This window comes from Pangasianodon hypophthalmus, chromosome 19 (assembly GCF_027358585.1).
Source record: "Pangasianodon hypophthalmus isolate fPanHyp1 chromosome 19, fPanHyp1.pri, whole genome shotgun sequence".
In the NCBI taxonomy this organism is placed as follows: Eukaryota; Metazoa; Chordata; class Actinopteri; order Siluriformes; family Pangasiidae; genus Pangasianodon; species Pangasianodon hypophthalmus.
In genome coordinates this window covers 4369984-4381646 of record NC_069728.1, presented here as the reverse complement: position 1 = coordinate 4381646, position 11663 = coordinate 4369984, and the positions used below count along the sequence as shown (strand labels likewise).

Below are 11663 nucleotides of genomic sequence, written 5' to 3'. Positions count from 1 at the left end.
TTTTGTAGGACCGTAAAGCCGTAAATGCATTTCTAATTTATATTATATTATATAATATATTATATATTTATAATTTTGGATTTATTCAGTTCATCCTAAAGGTGTTCAGTGGGGTTGAGGTCAGGGCTCTGTGCAGGACACTCGAGTTCTTCCACTCCAACCTTCACACACCATGTCTTCATGGAGCTCGCTTTGTGCACAGGGGCATTGTCATGCTGGAACAGGTTTGAGCTTAACGCACATATGGGTTTAATGGTCAGGTGTTCACAAACTTTTGGCCATATATAGTGTATCAAGGTCAACTGAAGTGAAAAAAGAGGAGATGTAACTTTTGACACCTTTCCTATTGACTAACATGGTAATGGGCGGAGGGGGGCACGGTGGTTTAGTGGTTAGCACTGTTGCCTTGCACCTGGGGTTGGAATCCCGTCTCCGCCCTGTGCGCATGGAGCTTGCATGTTCTCCCCGTGCTTCGAGGGTTTCCTCCAGGTACTCTGGTTTCCTCCCCCAATCCAAAGACGTGTGTTGTAGGCTGATTTGCATTTCCAAACTGTCTGTAGTGTGTGTGATTGTGCCCTTGGATGGGTTGGCACCTCGTCCAGGATGTCCCCCACCCTGTACCCCGAGTCCCCCGGGACAGACTCCAGGCTCCTCGAGACCCTGTGTAGGATATGCAGTACAGAGAATGGATGGATGGATGGTCATGGGCCAGTTAACATTTGCAGCCACTAGAGGACCTCAGAGACATTTTGTCTTCATATTTGACTCCCTGTTTCGACTTCCACCCGTATATACAGTCCTTAGGCTGAACGCGCCATCTAGAGGAAGTGACCGGAGCAAGCAGTTTGTTTTGGCGGATGTGATGTAGCTGAAAAACGTATATCCACACGCCAGTAGCTGCGGTAATACCGGATTTCATTAGTTTTACTTGTATGTTACTCATATAAGTGCACTTGGCAGTGTTTTAGAGCAACTCCTCGTTAGTATAGTGGACAGTATCTCCGCCTGTCACGCGGAAGACCGGGGTTCGATTCCCCGACGGGGAGAAACACTGCTTTTCTCACCTTACTCTACCTCTACTACAACTCATCATCACAACACATTTACACATCAATACTCCAAATATATAACACCTCTTCGTTCGCAAGGCATGTAGTTCCTGAAACTGAGGTCAATGCCCCATATCAGAGTCTAGTTTCACATACTTCAGGGACAATATATGTATACGCTATAATACACTATATGGTCAAAAGTTTATGGACACCTGACCATCACACCCCCATATGTGCTTCTTCCCCAAACTTTCGCCACAAAGTTGGAAGCGCACAATTTATATAGGATATCTTTGAATGCTTTATGAGAATAATTCACTTCACTGGGACTAAGGGGACAAAAACTTGTCCCAGTATGACAATGCCCCTGTGCACAAAAAGAGCTCCATGAAGACATCTTTACTACAACTCATCATTACAGAGACATCCTGTACAATTGTGTGCTTCCAACTTTGAGGCAACAGTTTGGGGAAGAAGCACATATGGGGGTGTGATGGTCTGGCGTCCACAAACTTTTGGCTATCTAGTGTATATTGGGGATATCAGCCTCTTTATTGATGTGTAAATGTGTTGTGATGATGAGTTGTAGTAGAGGTAGAGTAAGATGAGAAAAGCAGTGTTTCTCCCCGTCGGGGAATCGAACCCCGGTCTTCCGCGTGACAGGCGGAGATACTGTCCACTATACTAACGAGGAGTTGCTCTGAAACACTGCCAAGTGCGCTTATGAAATGACAATAAAGCGTTAAAGCAGTACAGAAAGTGTTATTAAAGTATTGAATCTCCCCGTCTGGGACTCGAACCCGGGTCTAGTTGAGCTTCACTTCTCTTAACTTTTCCCGTTCAGTCTCTATGGCAGCTCTTATCACTACGGATGCAATATATTTTTGGCCACACGCTGACTCCATGCCGCTGTTCCGAGGTTTGTTTTGTTTTTAAATCATACATTTTGAATCGCCTCAGCCGACAAAGCAATACAGCGGCGCAGCTGAATACATTTATGTGGGTCGACTAATTGTTAGGGGTATTAGTTATTATTAGTTGTCAACTCTCTAGCGCCACCATCGGGTCAAATTTATAAGTATATTTATGGTCATAACTTTTGAACCGTGTGTCTAAAATTTAAAAGCCAGGCATTTCTGGATTCCCTGGGTAGAGACGAGTTCAATGCACCCTATTATTAATTAGATGAACCGCCATTTTGGATTTTGTCAAAAACATTTTTTTTCCCGCTACTCCTCCTACAAATTTTGTCCAATCATCACTAAATCTGGCACACATCATCTTCAGAGTAAGCCTCACAAAAGTTATCAAAAGAATTTTGAATAGTCCAAAGGGTTTGTCCGTAATGGGCCAACGAATCTGATGGCGAAGCCACCAAACAGGAAGCGAAGCTGTATCTCAGCAACAACTTTGCACACTGACACAAAACCTGGTAGGCATCTTCAGGACCATGACCTGAGGCTATGCAACACAAAAAAATTGTGCCAACGCCACCTACTGGGCAAAAGTTGCAATAACATGCTTACATTTAACTGCCATTTTGGCTACTCCTCCTCCACTTCTTTCCTCACATTTAATTTCTTTGCCTCACTGTCATAACACTTAGACAAATTAGAGCAGCTGTATTCAAAGTTTTCTACTTGGTATTGTTACAATACTTAACTGTAGTGGACTTGGAAGTGCACTTGGTAGTGGTTTCGGGCCATTCATAGCCTCAGGTCATGGTCCTGAAGATGCCTACCAGGTTTTGTGTCAGTGTCTACCTCTACTACAACTCATCATCACAACACATTTACACATCAATACTCCAAATATACACTATATGGCCAACTATCGGCTCTTTAAGGCATTTCGATAGCAGTCAGTGAAGCAAATTCTCTCCTGGTGTTCTGTGCTTTTCTGCATAACACCTCTTCATTCGCAAGGCATGTAGTTCCTGAAACTGAGGTCAATGCCCCATATCAGAGTCTAGTTTCACATACTTCAGGGACAATATATGTATATGCTATAATACACTATATGGTCAAAAGTTTATGGACACCTGACCATCACAACCCCATATGTGTTTCTTCCCCAAACTGTTGCCACAAAGTTGGAAGCGCACAATTTATGTAGGATGTCTTTGAATGCTGTAGCTTTACAATTTCCCTTCACTGGAACTAAGAGGCCCAAACCTGTTCCAGCATGACGATGCCCCTGTGCACAAAGCGAGCTCCATGAAGACATGGTTTGCCAAAATTGGAGTGGAAGAACTTGAGTATCTGGTCTCAGGTCTGGAGGGTTCAAGGGCATAGAGTGTTGTAGTGAACTGGGATGTCTGGATGCTGTTGCCCCCCTCACTCTCATGCATCCACTCAGGGTTGTTGACTTTGAAGTGGCTGGCCGCTAATGTCCCAGGGTGCCCTCATGTCTGTGTTAGCTTCTGGCGTTCCCTTTTAGTTATGCTGTCAGAGCTAGTCTTGCTGGAGTCTCTGCTTGCTCTCTGCATGCAAAGTACATTGTCCTTAACCATTACAGCTTACCTAAGCCTACAAAAGCTTACCTAACAATCTCTCCCTCTCTCTTGCTCTCAGTCTCTCCCTCGAGCTACACATGCTACTCATCAGATACCAGTGATCCTGACTCCTTCTGCTCTCCGGACCTGCCTGATCCCTGACGCCCTACTTCTGGTTGGAGTTCTCATCGGTTGGAGATCGCTCAGTGCTGCTGGGGCGATCCCACATGGACGGCCTGAAGATCATTGGGATTGCTGGGGATGGTGCTGCTTGGGGGCTATGGAGATGGCTTTGGTCTGCAGTTGCTGTGTCATACTGAGTCATACTGTGATGGCTTGGGACTGCTGTTGCTGTGGTGGCTTTGGGGCTGCAATTGTTTTGCACTCAGGTCTCCATCAGTGGACAGTGGATAGGTTCAACTAACCAGACTTCAGGCGAAAACTGTAATGAATTTACTAGTTGCACAATTGCACTATTTGTCCATGTAGTACACAGTTATAGAAGGGAGTTATTTATTACTGCACTATCCGTTATCACCCAGATGAGGATGGGCTCCCTTTTGAGTCTGGTTCCTCAGAAGTGAAGTGAAGGTAGATATGCCCTGGTAGAAGTGGGTAGATATGCCCTGCACTGTGTTCTTTGCTGAATCCTTAATGTCATCCACTGAAGCAGTGGTTCTCAATGTTATCTTTAACCTTAATTAAAAAAAAAATCTATCTATGTGCAGTCAGTGCCGAGTTTACTGCACCTTTTTATCGGTAGTGTAGTCTTCAGTGTCTCCAGACCAGTGTTTTGATTCCCCAAGCATTTTATTCTCCATCTCAGTCTCATCTCACTGATGTGGAAAGTCACTGGGACTAAAAGGCTGCAGCTGTGCAGATGAAACTCATCCGAACATTGTGTTAACTCAGAGTACGTCACTTCCGGTTATTTCTTTCAGTTGACCAAACAAACGCTCGACGTCTGGCAGCAAAAGTTATTTAGCAGAAAAATTTAGTTCATTGAGTTGTTATTGAGAATGCACGGGAGAAGTTAAGGGAAGTGAAGCTCAACTAGACCCGGGTTCGAGTCCCAGACGGGGTGATTCAATACTTTAATAATACTTTCTGTACTGTATCGCTGTGTCATTTCATAAGCGCACTTGGCAGTGTTTTAGAGCATCTCCTCGTTAGTATAGTGGACAGTATCTCCGCCTGTCACGCGGAAGACCGGGGTTCGATTCCCCGACGGGGAGAAACACTGCTTTTCTCACCTTACTCTAGCTCTACTACAACTCATCATCACAACACATTTACACATCAATACATAGGCTGATATCCCCAATATACACTATATGACCAAAAGTTTGTGGAAACCTGACCATCACACCCCCATATGTGCTTCTTCCCCAAACTGTTGCCTCAAAGTTGGAAGCGCACAATTGTACAGGATGTCAGAATTTATGTAGGATGTATTTGAATGCTGTAGTATTATAAGAATAATTCACTTCGCTGGGACTAAGGGGGCAAAAACAGGGGTGTGTAGACTTTTTATATCCACTGTACATGTGTGATTACACTCACGTCTGCTAGGAGTGTAACATTTTAATAACCTGAAAATGGTGGATTTGCAGGTAAATAATCAAATTCAATATCTAATTTTCTCATTAGCCTAATTATAGCAGGTGGAGTAGTGTAAGTAATAATAAGTACTTCTACGCTCGACTTCTACGCTCGGTTCGAGGCACAGAACGGCGTGACGGCGAGGAAGAACACCCCATCTCCCAATGACCAGGTGCTGCGTCTAACCACGGCTGACGTGAGGAAGACTCTACACAGAGTCAACCCACGGAAGGCTGCTGGACCAGACAACATTCCTGGCAGGGTGCTCAGGGGATGTGCAGACCAGTTGGCAGATGTTTTCACGGACATCTTCAACACCTCTCTGTGCAGCACCGCTGTCCCAACCTGCTTCAAGGCCACCACCATCGTCCCCGTGCCAAAGAAGTCTTCAGTGTCCTGCCTCAATGACTACTGTCCCGTTGCATTTACACCCATCATCATGAAGTGCTTCGAGAGGCTCGTCATGAGGCACGTCAAGACCCTGCTGCCTCCCTCACTGGACCCCCTGCAATTCGCTTACCGCCCCAACCGCTCAACAGATGATGCCATCACCACCGCCCTCCATCTGGCCCTCACCCACCTGGACAATAAAGACACTTATGTTCGAATGCTGTTCATAGACTTCAGTTCAGCATTCAACACAACCATTCCTCAGCAGCTGATTGGAAAGCTGAACCTGCTGGGCCTGAACACCTCCCTCTGCAACTGGATCCTGGACTTCCTGATTGGGAGACCTCAGTCAGTCGGGATCTGGAGCAGCATCTCCAACACCACCACACTGAGCACTGGGGCCCCACAGGGCTGTGTGCTCAGTCCACTGCTGTTCACTCTGCTGACTCACGGCTGTGTAGCAATGCACAGCTCGAATCACATCATCAAGTTCGCCGATGACACTTCCGTGGTGGGTCTCATCAGTTTTCTACTTGGTATTGTTACAATACTTAACTGTAGTGGACTTGGAAGTGCACTTGGTAGTGGTTTAGGGCAACTCCTCGTTAGTATAGTGGACAGTATCTCCGCCTGTCACGCGGAAGACCGGGGTTCGATTCCCCGACGGGGAGAAACACTGCTTTTCTCACCTTACTCTAGCTCTACTACAACTCATCGTCACAACACATTTAGATTAAGAGATTAATAAAATAACAATTCTCTGAAAGTTTTAATTATTAAATATTACAGGGTGAATTCCAGTGTATAACTGGGAAATCATTTATTTTCTGGCCTGATCAGTGAAAGTCTAAACTTTCTGTTGTAAGCTCTTACCGCTCTTGTCCTTGTCTGAAGGGTGAAAATGAAGAATTACTATTGTTTATTTTATTATAAATTAGAAAATGTTTTTTTTTTCTGTTCAGAAGGAACAGCATCTGTGACCCTTACAGTTATTGTCTGCTTTTTTTTACCCAAATGTTCATTTTTTCTGATTATCAAGAACACTATTATTAATCTAACAGTAAGCCATTTTGAGATGAAAATCGCTGAAAGCCGCTGCTGTGAGCCTGTTAACTAACAACAATATGTAGCTTTAAGAGTGTTTGTGCCTCAAGCTCACCTCAGATATGAGCACCTTAACATTCTGTCTATCTAATGATCTACCTCTGTGTTTGGTTGATGTGAGGTGCATAAATGTTGGTACATTTATTTGGCTATAATTTATAGTCTTCTGAATACAGTCATGTATTTTAAAAACTTGTTTGTTTTTATGGCCTGCACAGAGCCCCGACAGAGCCTTTAGGATGAAAATTTTTTACTGCACAATCGATTGTATTTTTTGGAAATTCTTCTTTATCTTCCACACATAAACATACATTTATATATTGAGCTAGATTAACTCCATCCTTTAGAGCAGCAACATCAAAAACCAGTCCTGGAGAACTGCAAACCTGAACTTTACCGTTCTTCACAAATCTCTGTAGGACCTTCCAGGTATTAAGACTCATCCACTTAAGACACAGAGAAACAAGAGATGCCATCTTAGATATATTTAATAAATTAAAACAAGGTACAAAAGAAAATGCAAACTCGTGTACATTTCTCCTCCTTTATCTTCCCCCTCCCCTTCACAAATATATATCCATCACTGGTAAACAAAATGGCAGGAGGAGGAAGGATCCTCACCTGCCGAATGCGCACAACACATTCTGTTGCTGCATGCCCGATTCCCCTGCCCAAAAACAAAACACACATGCTACATGTTTGCAGGCAGCAGCTGGGCAGTAGACAGGGACACAGAGACACCCAGCCACTGAAGTGTCCTAATTCAGGGGCTTCTAATGGTAAACACAAGGGGACTTGTAGTATAGATTGTGTTCAGTTCCTTGATAAGTGCACTCAACAGTGTACAGAAGCTGCAATTTGGACAAGCGAGTGTACAATGGCACATGCGTGTGCGCACACATACACGCAAAATAGTGTCTGTTCACGTCTGAAATAAACGATTATCACCACCCGTACAGTGTTGTGTGCACAGCTCACAGTTGACCGCTGTCCTCTCTTCATGTGACGTTCTGGATGTTCTTTCCATCCAAAAAGACACACAAGGACATCTACAGGTGGATTTCACAGCCATTATGGGCTCCCAGCAGCTTTCCCCAGAGGACACCACACACAGGGCAGAAAACTAAAATCAGGACTTCTTTCATGATCATCAACATCAGATGTTTTCACAATTTAACGACAGTGTGTCTGTAACATCAGCTCTAACCAGCCTTGTGCATGCTGCTAACTTTATATATTAAAATAATACATTTTCAATCATTAAAAAAAAGACTATGACCCATGACAAGGTTCACAACCTTTTCCCCCACCACCAGAATCATGTTGGGAGTAGAGGCTAGTTAGATTATACAGACATGTATATATAAAGCCACAGAGAAAAATTATTGGTCCCTCTCTTTGTCAGCAGCAGTATCCATAAGGACTCACATACCTTCCACAGTCTGACAGATATATGTGTTTATATATGTGGATATATATTTACTTCAGATATCAGTATCTTTAAATTACAAAATAAAACATTTAACTACCACTATTCCGTTGTTGATACATTTTGCAAATCATCACAAGAAAACAGCCTAGGAGCCACGGAAGATCAAGAACGTGAGAATGGTTGTGAAGGGGAGGTGAAAGTTAACAATGCACATGCTGAATTAGTGGTGAGGGGAGAAAAGGAGAGAAAGTCATATATGAAAAGTACTGCATAGATAAAGCAGTACAGGCCACTTCCAAGAGGGTCCAAAATGGCCTGGTGAGAGCAAGACACAGGGGAAGAGAAAGAAATAAAAAAAAATATTAAAGAGAGTGCCCTCCTCAGGTCCTTACAGTGCATGCTCTGAACAATATCCATCTGTCAGGCTTTCACTATGCTATTACTCAGGTATGGGTTTCCAATGGGGGGGCTGCTAGGAATTGGATCACTTTGGACTTCAGCGCTCAATACTCTGCTGCATACTCTGTGCCATGCAGCCCTCGACACACCAGAGTGAACTCTTTCACTATGTCCTTCACCCGTCGCTTATTCACTCGCTCCCTGAGAGAAAGAAAGATACAGAGTGATATAGAGTATTACAATAAATCTGTAGCATGTTCACAAGTCAAAAAGTGTTTTGATAATTTACTGAGAGCATGAACTACAATTAACGTATAACAGAGGACCGCTTGAGCAGATAACACTGTGTTAAACGCAGGGATTAAGCAGCCAATTAACTTATGTAAACACCTAATTGATTAATAACACAATACTCAAAATTCATAAACTTATTTTCTGGGTCTGACACATGGAAACAAATAGGAGGTGTTGTGGGTGTTGTGGATGAGCACGAGCATCTTTGGGATTCGGTTACTTGAGGATGGCAGATTTTATAAGGATCACAAGTAATGTAGGACCTGAAAGTCTAACTGCACATCAGCAACATTAAAACCCATACAATATTAAATTTGGATAAATTTAGCTGCACTTTTGGAATCATTACAAGGTTTGAGAAACTTTCTTTTATGTAATACATGACATGACGGACCATGCTGGAGAAACCGGAAAGTGCAAAATCCTCTGTCTGGAAACGTACTGACTGTTACAAAGCTCTGAGACAGCAGACTCCACCATCAACAACTAATGTATGTTTTTTTTTTTTTCTGTTAAACAATATCAAATTTTTGTTAAATCTGTTTATCAGCCTTAGATTATATAGAGCTCCTGGGGTTATACAGGCTGCCTATTTTTGCCAGCTAGCCTAAAAAAATCAATGTTTGTGTTGTTAAATTAGTGTCACTCTTTCAAACCATTTTAGTGTACTAGAAATCTACAAACCCCAAAACTAATTGAAAAAGCCATTCCTAGTTGGGTTGCCCAACTGAAAAAACTATAAGGTATCACACTTTAAAAAAAAAAAAACAAAAACAAAGCAAATGGATTGTGATAATGGTAACAAAATGCAAAAAGGGTATGTATGCAAATTTCAAAATGATACAAGGATTTTTCAAAGACCGAACAACAATTATTATTTAGATTGGTATTCCTGAGCTGCATGGACTATTTTGTAATAGTTTACTAAGTTGTGTGTGAGCAGTATACCTAAGGACCTGCTGGCTGAATGTGTCTTTTTGTTCGTCAGAGACTCGGGATGAGGGAAAGCCCGGAGACTGCAGGGCCTCTTTGAGCCACACAGTGAGCAGACTGAAACAGTGCTTATTCATGGAGAACAACACCTCTGCAAACTGGTCCATTAAACTGCGTGAAGACTGACCACCGATTGCCTACAAGAAACGACAGAAAGAGATGAGGATTGCCATAGCAGAATTGTTCTGCAGATGGATATGGGATCAAGGAAAGTCATTAAGGGTCAGTCACTGACCTCCAGCACAGCCAGTAACAGGAGTTTGCCATCTTCCTGCACAACTTGGCCCACAGGAGGAACGTCCGCACAATGCGGCAGCAGCTCCGTCTGACCAACACACAAATGTTGTCTTACTCCAAAAACAACATTTATACCTATGTGCCATCCTACTGTTAGCATTACACAATAACTTTTTTGTATATGAAGCCTGAACAAAAAAGAGCTTATGAATGCCTTGTATTATCATATTTATCAGCTATAAAAGAATCCTATATTTTCAGATAATATACCAACTATCAGAATGGTTGGTTTGCTCTAATACAGCAATGTCCTCCAACTTACGAAGAAGAGGCAGGTAGACTTGACCGTAGGGGCCTCTGGGAATTTGAGTGACAGAACTCCTACAGGAAGGACACACAAGCGTTAGATGGAAATTCACACCACATTCCTATTATTCTTCTTTTACTGTCCATTTCAATCTAACTACTATTTGCAGACAACCAGACAAAACATTACTGTTATTATGTCACTTTTTGGCTTCGAAACCTTAAAGAATGACTTACCACAGTGGAACACCGCTTTCACATCAAGATTCTCGGATAAAAACAAATCGGGCTTCCGTTTGAGAGCCTACAAATCAGACACAGCCAGTGAACATGGCACACAGCGTAACTCCATCTCTGGATCCGTGCAGAGCCCACCCACACCCCTACCAAAAGACATTACCTTCCTCTCCTCTACGATGTCCTTACTCTATTCCGACTAACAAAAACAACTAAATGTACATCAACTTATTTTAATGCAAACTGATCAGGTAAGTAAGAAATCAACTGCAAAAAATCAAATACTGAAATTTAACTTAAGTCAAACTTAAGGTGGTATGATTTGCAATTTCCTCATTTCTTTTTTTTTTTTTTTTTTAATTTCCATTTCTTGTCTCTGCTGGACTGAGTATGCAACAAAAATCTAAGTAACATGTACGGATAAAGACAACTAATGCATTAAGGAACTCATTGAGGATGAGAGGATACTGAGGAAGGGAGGGACAGAGAGGGACAGAAGGACTGAGAGAAAGAGAAATAAACAGATGGACCTGAGGTCCAGCCAAAGGCAGAAATGAGAGGAGGCATGAGAACTGACAATGTAAACCAAATGTGAGACAAAGGGTGCCAATTCGATAGTATTAATTGGAATATTAATTATGGTTTAATTGGTTTTGGGACCGGAGTGATGCTGGGAGAAGGGGCCTTAGAGACGATAACCCTGTTTGAATCAACGTGAGGAGTGTCCTTTCATAAATGTTAATATGGTGCATTTAAAAATTCACAAAATTCATCATTCATATCATGCTGTAGTAGAAAGAAACAAGTCTGTGTCTTGCAGCAATAATAAAAGTGAACTGTTGATATGGTATTGAAGAATATTGTGTAAATGTTAATAGGTTGCCAATAATTTCAGATTTATCCAAAATAAAACCTAAGATTTTAACTATAAATGCAGATATGATGATTCTTGATTGATGCCACGGCAGGGCGTGCTGTTATTGGTGATGGTGATGTTATGATGCTGATTTTTTCCTCTAACAGCACATTCCAAAGTGTTTTTTAACCAATGATTACAGTTTTTTTTTAAATTTATTAAACAAAGACGTCATTTCTGGTTACATTTAATGTTGTAAATCATCTG

General features: G+C 42.3%; 1 protein-coding gene and 4 non-coding genes across 7 annotated transcripts in view; 3 read left to right on the top strand and 2 right to left on the bottom strand.

Annotated features, from left to right (window-relative positions):
- The first annotated feature begins 974 nt into the window (after positions 1-974).
- trnad-guc (transfer RNA aspartic acid (anticodon GUC)) lies at positions 975-1046 on the top strand. The gene has a single exon. It is a non-coding gene; the product is annotated as a tRNA-Asp (tRNA).
- A 628-nt stretch (positions 1047-1674) lies between these two features.
- trnad-guc (transfer RNA aspartic acid (anticodon GUC)) lies at positions 1675-1746 on the bottom strand. The gene has a single exon. It is a non-coding gene; the product is annotated as a tRNA-Asp (tRNA).
- A 2963-nt stretch (positions 1747-4709) lies between these two features.
- On the top strand, positions 4710-4781 carry trnad-guc (transfer RNA aspartic acid (anticodon GUC)). Its single transcript has one exon. It is a non-coding gene; the product is annotated as a tRNA-Asp (tRNA).
- A 1356-nt stretch (positions 4782-6137) lies between these two features.
- On the top strand, positions 6138-6209 carry trnad-guc (transfer RNA aspartic acid (anticodon GUC)). The gene has a single exon. It is a non-coding gene; the product is annotated as a tRNA-Asp (tRNA).
- Positions 6210-7112: 903 nt separating this feature from the next.
- ipo13b (importin 13b) overlaps positions 7113-11663 on the bottom strand; it is a 39122-nt gene continuing 34571 nt past the window's right edge. Inside the window, exons 17-21 of one of the 3 annotated variants that reach the window (XM_026946901.3) lie at positions 10541-10607; positions 10320-10378; positions 9996-10085; positions 9716-9897; positions 7113-8674 (exon numbers count right to left, since the gene is read on the bottom strand). In XM_026946901.3, coding sequence (XP_026802702.1) covers positions 8578-8674; positions 9716-9897; positions 9996-10085; positions 10320-10378; positions 10541-10607 — 495 coding nt within the window. In that variant the 3' untranslated portion in view covers positions 7113-8577. Of the gene's footprint in view, positions 8675-9715; positions 9898-9995; positions 10086-10319; positions 10608-11663 lie in introns of those variants that run through there. The other 2 variants (XR_004580118.2, XM_053242145.1) reach the window with 2 other exon arrangements.